The sequence below is a fragment of the Diprion similis genome, chromosome 11, assembly GCF_021155765.1.
Source record: "Diprion similis isolate iyDipSimi1 chromosome 11, iyDipSimi1.1, whole genome shotgun sequence".
Classification (NCBI taxonomy): domain Eukaryota; kingdom Metazoa; phylum Arthropoda; class Insecta; order Hymenoptera; family Diprionidae; genus Diprion; species Diprion similis.
In genome coordinates this window covers 2,667,640-2,681,460 of record NC_060115.1, presented here as the reverse complement: position 1 = coordinate 2,681,460, position 13,821 = coordinate 2,667,640, and the positions used below count along the sequence as shown (strand labels likewise).

At 40.4% G+C, this 13,821-nt stretch overlaps 6 protein-coding genes across 6 annotated transcripts in view; all 6 read right to left on the bottom strand.

Annotated features, from left to right (window-relative positions):
• LOC124412660 (farnesol dehydrogenase-like) overlaps positions 1 to 9,722 on the bottom strand; it is a 34,250-nt gene extending 24,528 nt beyond the window's left edge. Inside the window, exons 1-2 of the mRNA XM_046892723.1 lie at positions 9,712 to 9,722; positions 8,709 to 8,712 (exon numbers count right to left, since the gene is read on the bottom strand). The gene's annotated coding sequence lies outside the window, so the exon portion shown is untranslated. The remainder of the gene's footprint in view (positions 1 to 8,708; positions 8,713 to 9,711) is intronic.
• On the bottom strand, positions 592 to 1,957 carry LOC124412661 (farnesol dehydrogenase-like). Its single transcript, XM_046892724.1, has 5 exons — positions 1,494 to 1,957; positions 1,294 to 1,420; positions 1,067 to 1,199; positions 802 to 954; positions 592 to 721 (listed from the first exon to the last, which is right to left on the bottom strand). Exons 1-5 carry the CDS (start codon positions 1,792 to 1,794, stop codon positions 680 to 682), a joined length of 756 nt encoding a protein of 251 aa, XP_046748680.1. The 5' UTR covers positions 1,795 to 1,957; the 3' UTR covers positions 592 to 679.
• Positions 3,008 to 4,254, bottom strand: LOC124412659 (farnesol dehydrogenase-like). The gene is made up of 5 exons (XM_046892722.1): positions 3,917 to 4,254; positions 3,704 to 3,830; positions 3,480 to 3,612; positions 3,246 to 3,401; positions 3,008 to 3,138 (listed from the first exon to the last, which is right to left on the bottom strand). Exons 1-5 carry the CDS (start codon positions 4,215 to 4,217, stop codon positions 3,097 to 3,099), a joined length of 759 nt encoding a protein of 252 aa, XP_046748678.1. The 5' UTR covers positions 4,218 to 4,254; the 3' UTR covers positions 3,008 to 3,096.
• LOC124412666 (farnesol dehydrogenase-like) lies at positions 4,869 to 6,226 on the bottom strand. Its single transcript, XM_046892729.1, has 5 exons — positions 5,803 to 6,226; positions 5,613 to 5,739; positions 5,310 to 5,436; positions 5,065 to 5,214; positions 4,869 to 4,975 (listed from the first exon to the last, which is right to left on the bottom strand). Exons 1-5 carry the CDS (start codon positions 6,101 to 6,103, stop codon positions 4,931 to 4,933), a joined length of 750 nt encoding a protein of 249 aa, XP_046748685.1. The 5' UTR covers positions 6,104 to 6,226; the 3' UTR covers positions 4,869 to 4,930.
• On the bottom strand, positions 7,541 to 9,028 carry LOC124412665 (farnesol dehydrogenase-like). Its single transcript, XM_046892728.1, has 5 exons — positions 8,617 to 9,028; positions 8,406 to 8,532; positions 7,982 to 8,114; positions 7,764 to 7,913; positions 7,541 to 7,582 (listed from the first exon to the last, which is right to left on the bottom strand). Exons 1-5 carry the CDS (start codon positions 8,915 to 8,917, stop codon positions 7,541 to 7,543), a joined length of 753 nt encoding a protein of 250 aa, XP_046748684.1. The 5' UTR covers positions 8,918 to 9,028.
• Positions 9,723 to 10,055: 333 nt separating the features above from the next.
• Positions 10,056 to 13,598, bottom strand: LOC124412728. Its single transcript, XM_046892850.1, has 13 exons — positions 13,246 to 13,598; positions 13,035 to 13,161; positions 12,745 to 12,883; positions 12,533 to 12,676; positions 12,348 to 12,381; positions 12,089 to 12,197; positions 11,980 to 11,995; positions 11,734 to 11,890; positions 11,147 to 11,470; positions 10,928 to 11,054; positions 10,567 to 10,705; positions 10,346 to 10,495; positions 10,056 to 10,205 (listed from the first exon to the last, which is right to left on the bottom strand). Exons 1-13 carry the CDS (start codon positions 13,544 to 13,546, stop codon positions 10,161 to 10,163), a joined length of 1,812 nt encoding a protein of 603 aa, XP_046748806.1. The 5' UTR covers positions 13,547 to 13,598; the 3' UTR covers positions 10,056 to 10,160.
• Between the last annotated feature and the right edge of the window lie 223 nt (positions 13,599 to 13,821).

The following is a 13,821-nucleotide window of genomic DNA, read 5'->3' as shown; positions in this document are numbered from 1 at the left end:
AATAACAATTTCAGACAATTCTACTGTCCTTGTCAATAGGATTTACTATATGAATTTGTGTGTTTGAACATCTACACTAGAGACACTTTAGATGAACGCCGGAGAACGGAGGCTGTGGCCTTGGAGGTTTAAAACGATGCGACGCATTATTCTTTCGCCAAGACTATCGCATTCGGAATAGTTGAAATTTATATTCACTCTGTTTTTGGTGCGATAAATTGTACTAGAAATCGTTTAACGAGCAAGTGTGTAATCGTGGGTTCCACACCAACGTGCGGAAGTCTGCAGACTTTTTGTTTTTACGGTAGATTTTAACATTTTAGCATTTTGTGATTGTTTACTACGATTTTGCATGTGTAACTATAATTTATTGATTTGAGAATTCTACGCTTGTTGAGGAGCAGGGAACAATGGACATGAAGAAGGTTAATTTTATCGCGTGTTGTATTTTAATCATTACGATTTATCGATTGTTAACTTGACTTTACACTCTGGCCAAACTTGCAAGTGTGTGAAAATATGTGTGATATGGAAATACCGGAATAACTAATGTTATAAAAAAGTTTCTTAACAATTAGTTAGCAAATCTTGTTGCGGAGGTACTTTTATTTCTCGTCTTACACTGGCCACAATAGTTAGGCACATCTGCGAATGCGTCGTCAAATCCTCAGCTTGGGTTTTACATCTTCTCGTTCAGGGGTCGAATAGTTAATTCGGTTATCTGTTTTATGAAAATGATCAACAATGTATTTTCAACTTAGGGTGAGTTTTAAAAATATAAACTTTTGGGTTAATTCTAACCTGGACGTTTTGCGGAGTTCCTAGAATATAAACGACGGCATCGGCAATGTCCTTAGGTTCGAGGTGAGGAACGTTTCGGAATTTTTCCAAGACAGTAGCGTCATATGCTGCCTTCTGTAGAATTTCCGTTACCACAAACCCTGGACTTACACTCTGGTTTGGATAAAAAGAATACATAGTTACATTGCCAGAGTAAAAATGTGTAAAACATACCTTCGAAAATACATTATGAAAGTATGATTTATTTATTCGTACGATTACTAACCGTTATTTTGATTTCAGAATTCGCTGCGGCGAGTTCCTTCCTCACCGTATCAGTTAAGGCTGTTACCGCGTATTTAGTTGAGCAGTAAGCACTTATGGCCAAGGGCACAGGAGGAGTAGCATGTCCAGCAACGCTGCAGATAAAAAAAAAACAAGGCAACTTTTGCAACAAGTGTCCTTATTCGATAATTATCGAAGGTGCGGAAGTTCTAATTCCACACAGGTTACCTGTTTATATTGATGATATGACCCGGGACCTTCCTGCTCTTCATCGAAGCCACCGCCTCTTGGGTACCGATTGCGGTGGCCAAGAAATTCACGTTCAACATATTACGCAAGGAAGGGACATCGTCATCTGGAAATTGTTTGAAAGACGTAACAATGAGGAATTCAATTTCCTTACATGTTTCAGAAAATGCATCACTGACCTAAGAATTTTCGCGAATTTATCACACCGGCGTTGTTGACGAGGACGTCGATGCCTCCGAGTTCGGTCTTCACCCAATTGAAAGCCGCAACGAGATCGGCTTCATTACTTACGTCGCACTGTCTTACGTAAAACTTTCCTTTTAAACCTTGAAAACCTTTTGCTAAAACTTCCAATTTCACCAGCCGTCTGGCAAATCCAACGACCAGGAGACCCTCCTTGACCAGGGCCTCGGAAATCGCGGCACCGATTCCAGCACTCGCGCCGGTCACGACGGCAACTTTACCAACCCAACGATCCATGTCTCTAAGACTTAACTCCTGATTACTACCTACTTTCGTACGTTTTTAAGCTTAAATACCTCTTTCCATATCGCAACGTATCATCACTGATAAGATTTCACTACTCTGATTGACTTTCAACAATGTTTAGGAGAGGCAACGTGGTGTGAGGTAGACCAAAGTTGTATGGAACTAACTTAACGATTGACCTTGAGCCACGATTCATTACACTGGCATATACCATACACGCTCAGATTCTGATTACCAACGCCACAACTCGTTGAAATAATTTCGCAGTCGTGAGAGATTAAGACTATAATTAACAGTATTATAACTTATAACTGCGTTGCACTACCCAAGTAAGATACCGATGTTCGTTATTGACTGATAATTAGTATACTCCCAAGTAGTTGTACAAACATTAGAGTGTCAGATGCGACAATTTGCAATCACGCACGTAACGAGCTCTACGTAATTCGAGTGGCTGAATGTCTATCTTGCCTCTTGCCTCTTGACTGGTTACATTCAAAATACAGCCTGTGACGATAAACCACCTTGCGAATTCGTAGTCTGTGATTCACAGATCGAAACCTCATCCTGCTCATTCATATAAACATTGCAGTCGATTGTATTATCTGCACATTTTCAACTCTGCATAAGGTTCAAGAGCAAACGAAAGTTGAAGAATTTGGTTGCTGTACGAGAAACACAAACGAATAGGTACTTGATTGTCTTCACCAGTAATGCTTTGGACGGTGGAGTCTCGTCTACGACCATCGCGGCTGGTTCTATGATCGAATGAGCCTTCAAGAAATGGAATTCAGTCATTATACTACGACTCTGCACGCACGAGCAATTATCTCAGTACTTATTATCCGACTGAACGACACTTCGTATCAACCGGAATTTGTTGACTCATCTTAAAAACTCTTGGAAATCTTTTTTATGTTACTGAAAGGTCGCTTCGAATAGCAGATATTGATGAAAATATTCTCTCCACAATATTTGTACGAAACTCATTAGGAATTTTAATTGGTATTCGGTTATCTCAGCAGCGGCAATAAGATTTATTTAATTAATAATTTTATGCAATAGGTCGTAACAGCGAGACTTGATAGCTCAAATAACTGACTTATGTAATCGTAAATATCAGTTTGGAATTCGTTTTTCATGTGAACATAAGAGACCACGAGAAGTTGAAGTAGAAAGGAAAGGGAATAATTTACGAATATTATTGATTCGCCTGTACTTTTTTTTTATTTGCAACTTGCGTGCGATTATAACGTACTTGAATTCATCGGCAAGTTATTGTGTGGTCGCATCCTAGAACCGCTCGTGCAGGGGTTGAATCTTCAATTCAGTTATCTATATGTTTGAGATAAAAAACGGAAAATATTAAGATTTAACAGATGCATTCAAGTTTCATTGGACGTTGAAAGTCCAAAGCTTGATGACTCGACTTCAAATCTTACCTGGACATTTTTCGGCGTTCCCAAGACATAAACTACCGCGTTGGCGACATCCTGAGGTTCGAGGCAAGGGAGTGTTTGGTAAAGCTCTAGCATAGCGGAGTCAGACAGTCCTGATTGCTTTATGATTTCGGTAGCGACGAATCCTGGGCTAAGACTCTAAAGAAACTTGAGATTTTTACAATGTCTTGATGTAATTATTCTTATGGAGTTGATGTAAAATCGTTTAAATCTTACCGTTATTTTTATGTCAGACTTTGCAACCGCAATTTCTTTCCTCACAGTCTCGCATAAAGCTGTCACTGCGAACTTTGTAGCGCAGTAAGCACTGCTGTTCATCACTTGGTCTGGAACTTTGTGTCCAACCACACTGCGGACCGAAATAAGCTCGTCTTTGCATCATGGATTGACACGAGTAGAAATTCTCAGCGAAGTACGGATTAAATTCATGCAGCATTTACCTGTTTATGTTGATAATATGACCCGGTACATTGCGGCTCTGCATCGAAGCCACCGCTTCCTGGGTGCCGAGCGCAGTAGCCAGGAAATTCACGTTCAACATATTTCGCAATGAAGCAGCGTCGTCATCTGGAAAATAATTTAAGCGAAGAAAGGAAAATTTTTTTAACAAGCTCAAGAATTTTCTCCAATTTGCATAGCCAAGGATCACAAACCTAAGAACTTGCGTCCATTGACGATACCGGCGTTGTTGACAAGGACGTCAATGCCTCCGAGTTCTGTTTTCACCCATTTTAACGCGCCGAGAAGATCCTCTTCCTTGCTCACGTCACACTGTTTCGCGTAAAATGTACCTTTTGCTCCTTTCAAGCTCACTGACAAAGTTTCCAGCTTTTCCAACCGCCTGGCAAGTCCAACGACCGTGAGACCCTCCTTGACCAGGGCCTCTGCAATCGCGGCACCGATTCCAGCACTCGCACCAGTTACAACGGCAACTTTACCTACCCAACGATCCATGTCTGTAGCTCAAATCAGACTGTCGCCGAGGACAGTGAGTCTGTCTCAATGCTTGATCGTCCAACGCTCATATTTTTGCAATGTCACGATGATATTTAACTCTTTCATTTGATTGTCCGTTTTGCTAATTCTTGTTTGTACAATTCTGACATTCACTTACACCTTTTGACCTCTGATTACTACTGGTAAATTCAAATTACTTGCGCCTTATCACTATCGCTCGTTTAATGATTCTCTACTCTACTTATAGGCGTCACTAATACGACTTGAATCCGTCGTGGGGGCAAGTGCTGAGGAGAGGGAAGGGGAGGGGGGGGGCAGCAGTGCCTATTCAATTACAGTCTCAATCAAACTATAAATATAGACTTCAACAGTTTTTACATTATACATATCTCGTAAATTTGCAATTTTTGAACACACGCACAACTTTTGTATGGGACAAATGCTGTGAACGAAAATTTGTGCCTGCGTTGGCGTGTCACGCGATGTGCACGTGACTCGACGTTGACATTTCATCACAGATTCACTTTTTTGATAGTTAATATAATTATAATTTTACCATTGACACACGAGGATATTAAAAATTGAATAAAAAGGCGATTTAATTTGCTAAAAAATTTTCATCGGTACATTTTTTGAGAACAAAAGAGATTCGTAGATTATACGTTTATTCGTAGATAATTGGCTTGTGCAAACTTTTCTGGATCTCGCCTTTAAAAAGCCTTTTCACCGACTGGGCAAAGCGTTAGTTCCATTACCTGCCAAGAAAAATGAATAAATAATCAATTTTATACTTTCAATGAAACATGTTAGATATTTTTTAAGCGGTCTGACAGGAATTATTTACATGAACATCTTCCGGTGTACCCAAAATGTAGAGAACTGCATCTGATATAGTTTTTGGCTGAAGATGCGGAAGATCGTCGAAGAATTGTTCGTGGTTCGTGACGCCAGAAGCTCGCATGATGTCCGTTTTTACGAATCCTGGACTGACGCTCTGGAGAAATTTTTTTCATACTGTATTCATAATCCGGAAGATGGCTTAGGTTTCATTTTTCTGATTTATGTTATCTTATCCCTGATTCTTTTTACCGTTATTTTTATCTTGCTCCCAGAGAGCGCGAGCTCACGTCTTACAGTCTCCGTTATCGTTGTAATTGCATGTTTAGTTGCCGGGTACAAACTTGAAGCTTGACCGGGAAGCCAATGTCCAGCAACACTGTAGTGGAATAAAAACGTGAAAAATATTCAAATTTTACACAATATAGTGCAATTTTAATAGTAATTAAATGCATGCATACTGCCATCAACGAACATGAGAATAGCAATCATATTACTGACACTCCAAAAAATTACTTATTACACTAATCGTTTATTAATTGACGTGAGGGTCACCTGTTGATATTGATGATATGACCAGCTACGTTACGTCTCTGCATTGAAGCTACGGCTTCCTGAAGAGAGACGGCACTTGCCAAGACGTTGAGGTCGAGCAGCTTTCGAAACTCTTTAATGTTACCGTCTGCAACGAATGTAATGTGAAGAAATGAAGATCAATGTAACTCGAATACCAATTACAAATTACCTATGACTCGGTTGGTACTCCAGACGCCAGCGTTGTTGATAAGAATATCGATGCCTCCTAATTCGGCGTTGACCCACTTAAGGGTGCCCAAAAGCTCATCGTCTTTGGTAACGTCGCACTGCCTCGCGTAAAGTTTCCCTTTGGCTCCCTTAAGACCTGCCGATAATGCTTCCAAATTCTCCAACCTCCTGGCAACTCCAACGACGATTATGCCCTCCTTTACGAGTGCCTCGGCTATCGCCGCACCGATTCCCGAACTTGCACCGGTCACGACGGCAATTTTACCCACCCAACGATCCATGGTCTTGGTCTTATTGTTAGCTACGAACAGACTGCCACTAACGCTTTGCGATTCGTCGCTAATCTATGAATATTATAATCGTACAAAGTGATTGACGTAATACGATACATTACTTAGGGATTATTTTTATACACTGATAATTTTCTGATGATCTCTGACCTACGCTAAAACTGATCTTCGTACACTTGTTTGTACGCTTGGTTATTTGATTCGTTGATTTCAAGGTCTATCAAATGTAGGGATCGTTCTCCTGTAGCGAAATGAAATCTCATGATTTGTCGGAATATGCAAAGAAAGGATCTTAATGTAATGGTATGTATGGATAATACAAAAACTGTAATAATATGATGTTTATTTAAATTTATCGCAGTCATATGTAGATCAATGAAATTAAGTAAAATTCCATAGAACTAATCCTAACTACCTGGAGATTCCATGATCACATAGGTACTTCGGTAGATACCCATGAAGTACACTGGACTGGTCCTTTGAAGAAATCATTTGACAATACAATCACGAGATAATTATTCCGATTTTTTTGATAATAGTATCGACATCGCGTTTTGCCAAAAGTTGAAACCATAAGAGATTCCAATACGGTTGTATCTATAAATATGTATACTGGCGGTAAACGTCAGGCGGTCTTCCGACCCACAATCACGATTATTATTTTAGATTCATAAAATAATTTCAGCCGAAAGGTAATAACAGTAAACGAATATCGTAATTATCCACTCAACAAATAACTCTATCTCCTGCCAAGCACCAAATTCTATTAACAACAATTAAAAGTTATCCCTCTACGATAAGATAACGCGGATTGTTGTTCAAACTGATTCCAACTCCAGAAAATTATGTAATCAATGTAACTTGTCTAGAAATTTGAACACAATATGTACCGTCAAATGTTAACGATAATTAGATCGCAATGATCAAACAACTAGTCTGGATATTCATATTATTCATACACCCAAGAAACTGATTTAAGCATGGATTCGACGTGACAAAACTGTGTTATGAGGAGTTTTCTAGACAGCAGACTACTGTGAGTCTGCTCGCAGTTGTAGTTATCATTGCACTACTTCTAGTAACTTACTTACGACTTTTTCAGGATCATATTAAAAAGTGACTCAGGTTAGTTGTAAAAAGTATTTTATGATACCACAAAAGTTGGAAAAGTATCTCGTAACAAGTATTAAGAATTATTGGAAGAATAATGAAATTTAGTGATGAGTTTAAAATCTATATCAATTATAATCAATTATCAATTTTCTTCAATAACAACTTCACATTTGTAATAATAGTTTTGTAAGTTTTATGAGCTGAAAATGAAACGAACAACTCAAATCAATATCCGACATTTTTAATTCTCGTCTTTTCGAAGAAAGTTACAATCGATGGTACAATGTTAAACATTTCATCGAAGGATCCAGGCATCTAAATTAATTGGCCAGTACGGCGAATAATCAGTTCTGTGACCTGCAAGTATAAAACAAAATTGACAATTTAACAACCGCATAAAAGACATTCGGGAGTCTTGGACGTAAAAATACTAGTTTGAGACTTACAAATCCGTACATAAACTTTTACAAAACTTGACGGGTCGACTGCATATTTGAAAAATTCTTCGCTGATCTAAGTAAACGAATGGCTTACAGACCTGAACAATATTTCGGGTTCCCAGAACGTAGGATACAGCGTTGACCACATCCTTGACATCGAGGTGAGGCATTGATTCGAAGAACTTATCAGCATCGGGTAAACCCGCCGATTGCATAATATCCGTTTTAACGAATCCAGGACTAATACTCTGAAAAGATGCTAAAACTCTAAAAATCTGCCAGGCGCATTAGTCCAAAAATCTAAAAACCCTCATACCGTTATTTTGATTTTATTTCTGGGATCAGCGGCGAGCTCCATTCGGACAGTTTCAGTCAGCGCAGTGACGGCGTGTTTACTGGGTGCGTATATACTTGATGGATAACCAGAGGGAATTACGTGCCCGGCGACACTGCAAAAATAGTTTCAATCACAATTTAAGGTTTCTATTTCATCAAATGTTGAACAGAATAATGTCCAGGGAAGAAAAGTCAAGGCCCAAATGTGCACGTAGTCCCAAGCCTTGAACGTTGATATACGTAAATCCGTTTGGCCATTTGAGGGATAAATTGTGAAATTCAATTGTGACCATGAATTTTATTTGAAGGAGTATTATCGAGTAAATTCTCTCTGACACGCCAATAAAATTTTCTTGGAATCCTATTTATGATTCAAGAATAATAAAGGTCGAGAATCGTTATACCTATTGATGTTGACGATGTAACCTTCGACGTCGCGGCTCTTCATTGAAGCGACGGCTTCTCGAATGCCTATGGCCATGGCGAGAACATTCACTTCAAGGATGCTGCGAAAGGAATCGACGTCGTCCTCTGAAAGCACGCAGATAGGCAATCGAAACAACGATCAAGACAAGTAAATTCAGAACGAAAATCGGTGCTTCCGTAATAGCTCACCTATGATTTTCTTATGTTTACCAATACCGGCGTTGTTCACGAGGATGTCGACGCCCCCGAGCTCGGCCTTCACCCACATGAAGGCATCCAGCAGCTCTTCTTCCTTCCGGACGTCGCACTGCCTCGGGTAAAGCTTCCCCGGGGTTCCCTTGAGGCTCGCCGCCAACGCTTCTAGCCTTTCCAAACGCCTCGCCAGTCCCACGACCTGAACTCCGGCCTCGACGAGGCTCTCGGCGATCGCGGCACCGATTCCTGCGCTCGCTCCGGTTACCACGGCGACTTTTCCGGCCCAACGATCCATGGTGTTTCGAATGTTGAAGGTGACTGAATACGATCCACCTACCCAATCGATTACACGAGAAACCGCAGTGTATCTACCTGTTATATCAAGATAAGATTATACCGATTTGGGACATGAAAGAAAGTATTGCATGAACGATTTGCGTAAAGTCAGCCAATATTGTGGATTGGATTTCATATGCTTACAGTCCTAATCTCTCTGCATTTGGAGCTTATTGTATTGTGACTTAGCCTCACGTGAATTAAGCCTTTGAATTCTACAACAAATCATGAAGAGATATCGTGCCTTCGGATTAGATAAAGTGTACCACCCATTTGCCGTATCGAGTTTGACTTTTATTTATTCACGAGAGAACCAAGTCGTAACAATAATTTTCATTCAATTAACTATTCAATTAAAATACACTCAAAAGCTCTGATTTATTTTTGACGTCACGCCGCCTGACATCGAGGTTACACTTAGCTCCACCAAGGTTCGTTGAGAATGCTTCTAATCTCCCCAAATATTTGGTCCATCCGACTACCAGGACACTTGCCTGCTGAGTCCTGCACTCGGCCAGGTTTAGGAGGGCGACTTTAACGGGCCAAATATCAATATTCCACTTTGTGTTCTGAAGCTTGAAGAAACAGGAATCACAGCTTCGGCGCTTCAACCCGTTACAGACAGGTGCGTTGAATACATTACACTTAATGATGGCCTTGAATGTTTAACTTACGTCAGGGGAGGTGAAGTTATGTCAATGTATAAATACCACTTACCTAACCACATATCTTAGCGATAACCTTTGTCCCTACTTACTTTGCACTGACAATGAAAGAAGAAATTCGCTGTGTTGAATGCAAATTTTTATTTCACCGAACAAAGAAATGAGCTAGAATATGGCGACACGATTGAAGAAAATAGCAAACAGTAACTAGTGCAATGTTATGCGTCATTAGGTGATTTGTAACTACTTTGTTTTTTTTTGTTGAAAATATTCCAACTGCTTACCGTATATTTAGTAAAAAAAAAAAAAAAAACCATTAGCCATCTGCAAAATTTCGAGCACATCTTGGTGACACTTTCGAAGCTGCAATAATTTTTTTTTTTTTTTTGATGCGTTACAGAATAAAAAGAAGATGAAAAATTGAGGTCTCAGTTTCAACCATTTATAAACTTTATATTTTTGAGAAAAGTTTACACTGCATGATAGCTTACACGACACTGTAGATGTGATCGATTGATCTGCATACCGGACACAATTCTAATCGAGAAGTTGGCCAATGGGACGTATCGTCAATTCTGTCACCTGTATTTACAAAAAAACCATCAATTTGGTGATGAATAAGAACATTCAAGTTTACATGATTGCTTATCAACTTCAATGGTACTTTGTCGGTTGATTGTAAATTTTCAAAATAACGAAGAACTTTGAAATGAGTAATTCACCTGGACGATATTCCGAGCTCCCAGAACGTAGAGCGTAGCATTAGCAATGTCCTTAGCATCAAGGTGCGGAATTGATTCGAAGAAATTGTCAGCATTCGGGACGTTTGATGCCTGAACGATATCCGTCTTGGTGAATCCGGGACTGATGCTCTGGAAGGATGATAATTGATTTGTATAAATGAAAGAAATTAAAACGTACAAGAATCTGATATACTTCATACCGTTATTCTGATCTTGTTGTTGGAATCAGCGGCGAGTTCTTGTCGCACGGTTTCAGTCATCGCAGTAACCGCAAATTTACTTGGTATGTACATGCTTGTTGGAAAATTTGGGTTTGGAGAACCCGGGTGACCACGGATGCTGTAAAAAAATAGTGATACTTACGAGGTACTCAGGCTACCACTTATATAATATTTAGTGAAGGAAATTTGAAGCCCAATTTTCGAGAACTGCAATTTTGAACCAGGCGTGTGTGTTTAACATGATATTGGCTGGTATAAATGTGAGTTGAGAAACAGCGATAAGAATCTATAGAATTCTTGATAACAATCAAGTAGCCATAAACGGCGAGAATCGTTATACCTATTGATGTTGACGATGTGACCTTCGACGTCGCGGCTCTTCATCGAAGCGATAGCTTCTCTCGTGGCTATGGCCATAGCGAGTACATTCACTTCAAGAATACCACGGAAGGAATCGACATTATCATCTGAAACAATGCGGTAAGTGAAACAAAAGAAAGAGTCTAACGAATTCTTCTACACTGATAATAACAGTTGCTTCTTTTTCGAAATCACTCACCTATAATTTTTTTCGAATTAGAGATACCGGCGTTGTTCACGAGGATGTCGACGCCACCGAACTCGGCCTTCACCCACTTGAAGGCATCCAAAAGCTCTTCTTCCTTCCGGACGTCGCACTTCCTCGGGTAAAGCTTCCCCGGGGTTCCCTTGAGGCTCGCCGTCAACGCTTCTAGCTTTTCCAAACGCCTCGCCAGTCCCACGACCTGGACTCCAGCCTCGACGAGGCTCTCGGCGATCGCGGCACCGATTCCGGCACTCGCTCCGGTTACCACAGCGATTTTTCCAGCCCAACGATCCATAACTCTTCGGTTCTTGAAGGTGACTGAAAACGATCTGCCCACTTGTTAGATCGCATCTAGGAAATCGCGATGTATCTACTCGTGACGTGGAGATAAGATTATACAGGTTTGGACGTAAATTTGGCTGTCTTATTTTCCGTGCCACTTTTCTGTTCCTTTTGTAAGTAAAGCATATATATAGAGTCAACCTATCGTTGGATTAATGGTTTTATCCAACGCTCTTAAGAAACCCGCTTAATTTTTGCTGTCACGCAGCTGCATATCTTAAATTTATTCTCAGCTCCACCCATATGCTTTGTAACAACTCTTCTGACCTCTTGAAACGTTTTTCTAATTTTAGTGCCAGAACAACTGCTTCTACGAGAGTTTTCGACATCGTGGCTACGATTTTTGCACTCGCCTAGATCACGATCGTGGCCCTCTCGGATCAATGATTCATGGCCCTTCGAGTATCATGCAAATGACTGATGGAAAAATCTCAGCTCCTAAGGTAGGCTTAATAGATTATATATATTTATCATAGATTCTGAACCTGTTTGGTTTTATTCCTGGAAGACAAAGTTTTTGTGTTTTATTTCTAGGTATATTCGATAAGTTCGAGAAAATTTTTTCCTATGTGTCCAGTAAAATCTCTTTATGACGTATAAACTTCACCATTAATTTTCAGAGTCCCTAAACAATCGCGGGTGAATGAATTTTCATCTTCTATGCGGATGATAGTTTGAATGTTTTTATGATTGTTTTGTAGACCTTATGACATAAAGATGAAAGGAAAAACTCGGATCAGTTTCAACCATTTTTAATCTTTGAATTATCGAGGATAGCTTACAATTCATCAGACATTATTACATAAGATTTAGTTAATGGTTTTGCATATCTACCACGATTATGTCGAAAGACGTTTAGCAGCAGGATAGATCGTCAATTCTGTTACCTGTATTTCCGAAAAACAAACAAAACACAATCAATGTTGAGAAAAAAACATTGAATATTACCTAACTGATTATCAACTTTAATGACGCGTTATCCGTCCATTGTGAATTTAAATGATTGATTTCAAACTTGATGACAAGTGCTTCACGAACCTGAACAGCACTTCGAGTTCCCAGAACGTATAGTATGGCCTCGGCAATGTTCTTGGGTTCAAGGTAGGGGACTGTTTCGAAGATCTTATCAACATTGGGAATGCCTGCGGTGATTTCTGTCTTAACCAACCCGGGGCTTATGCTCTGGAAATATAAAGAAACTGAACACGTCTGCGAAGTGAAATCGTATAAGAATATGAAAAACCTTATACCGTTATTTTGATTTTGTTCTGGGGATCAACGGCGAGCTCCTGTCGTACAGTTTCGGTTAGTGAGGTGACGGCATATTTACTAGGCGCGTAAATACTCGTTGGATAGTTGGTTCTGGGGGAAGATGCATGCCCCAAAACACTGTGCGGAAATAGTTTTTTAATTACGACGTATTTATATTAAATCAAATTTTGAACACGGTTCTCACGGAACTTGGTATTATGTTCGCAAAAATGTCTTTGTCACAATTCTAATTAACTGTCAGAGAGCAGTTAAGGTCGAGAACTGTTACCTGTTGATGTTGATTATGTAACCTTCAACATTGCGGCTCTTCATTGAAGCGACGGCTTCTCGAATGCCTATGGCCATGGCGAGAACATTCACTTCAAGGATGCTGCGAAAGGAATCGACGTCGTCCTCTGAAAGCACGCAGATAGGCAATCGAAACAACGATCAAGACAAGTAAATTCAGAACGAAAATTGGTGCTTCCGTAATAGCTCACCTATGATTTTCTTATGTTTACCAATACCGGCGTTGTTCACGAGGATGTCGACGCCTCCGAGCTCGGCCTTCACCCACTTGAAGGCATCCAGAAGCTCTTCTTCCTTCCGGACGTCGCACTGCCTCGGGTAAAGCTTCCCCGGGGTTCCCTTGAGGCTCGCCGCCAACGCTTCTAGCCTTTCCAAACGCCTCGCCAGTCCCACGACCTGAACTCCAGCCTCGACGAGGCTCTCGGCGATCGCGGCACCGATTCCTGCGCTCGCTCCGGTTACCACGGCGACTTTTCCGGCCCAACGATCCATGGTGTTTCGAATGTTGAAGGTGACTGAATACGATCCACCTACCCAATCGATTAGACGAGAAACCGCAGTGAATCTACGCGTTATGTCAAGATAAGATTATACCGATTTGGACGTGGATGTGGCCGTGCTGTTTATCGTAATAGCATTCTGTTCTCTAATGGTGCGTAGTCTATAATCCGGCACTTCAAACAGGTAATTATTAGCGTGTCACGTGATTAAACGTATCGATCGAACGATTCGAGTCAAGTGTCCAGACTCACCGGCACCTTGGAAGC

Coding starts and splice junctions, on each gene's coding strand:
- LOC124412666 (XM_046892729.1), bottom strand. CDS start 6,103: ATGGATCGTTGGGTGGGTAAAATTGCCGTCGTGACCGGTGCAAGTTCG. Junction 5,215..5,309: donor GGAGCAAGATAAAAATAACG/GTAAAAAGAATC, acceptor AAATTTCTCCAG/AGCGTCAGTCCAGGATTCGT. Junction 4,976..5,064: donor GTACACCGGAAGATGTTCAT/GTAAATAATTCC, acceptor TTTTCTTGGCAG/GTAATGGAACTAACGCTTTG.
- LOC124412659 (XM_046892722.1), bottom strand. CDS start 4,217: ATGGATCGTTGGGTAGGTAAAGTTGCCGTTGTAACTGGTGCGAGTGCT. Junction 3,402..3,479: donor AGTCTGACATAAAAATAACG/GTAAGATTTAAA, acceptor AAGTTTCTTTAG/AGTCTTAGCCCAGGATTCGT. Junction 3,139..3,245: donor GAACGCCGAAAAATGTCCAG/GTAAGATTTGAA, acceptor TCAAACATATAG/ATAACTGAATTGAAGATTCA.
- LOC124412665 (XM_046892728.1), bottom strand. CDS start 8,917: ATGGATCGTTGGGCCGGAAAAGTCGCCGTGGTAACCGGAGCGAGCGCA. Junction 8,533..8,616: donor TAAACATAAGAAAATCATAG/GTGAGCTATTAC, acceptor GCGTGCTTTCAG/AGGACGACGTCGATTCCTTT. Junction 7,583..7,763: donor GAACCCGAAATATTGTTCAG/GTCTGTAAGCCA, acceptor TTATACTTGCAG/GTCACAGAACTGATTATTCG.
- LOC124412728 (XM_046892850.1), bottom strand. CDS start 13,546: ATGGATCGTTGGGCCGGAAAAGTCGCCGTGGTAACCGGAGCGAGCGCA. Junction 12,677..12,744: donor AGAACAAAATCAAAATAACG/GTATAAGGTTTT, acceptor TTATATTTCCAG/AGCATAAGCCCCGGGTTGGT. Junction 11,055..11,146: donor TAATTCGAAAAAAATTATAG/GTGAGTGATTTC, acceptor GCATTGTTTCAG/ATGATAATGTCGATTCCTTC.
- LOC124412661 (XM_046892724.1), bottom strand. CDS start 1,794: ATGGATCGTTGGGTTGGTAAAGTTGCCGTCGTGACCGGCGCGAGTGCT. Junction 955..1,066: donor ATTCTGAAATCAAAATAACG/GTTAGTAATCGT, acceptor TATCCAAACCAG/AGTGTAAGTCCAGGGTTTGT. Junction 722..801: donor GAACTCCGCAAAACGTCCAG/GTTAGAATTAAC, acceptor TTCATAAAACAG/ATAACCGAATTAACTATTCG.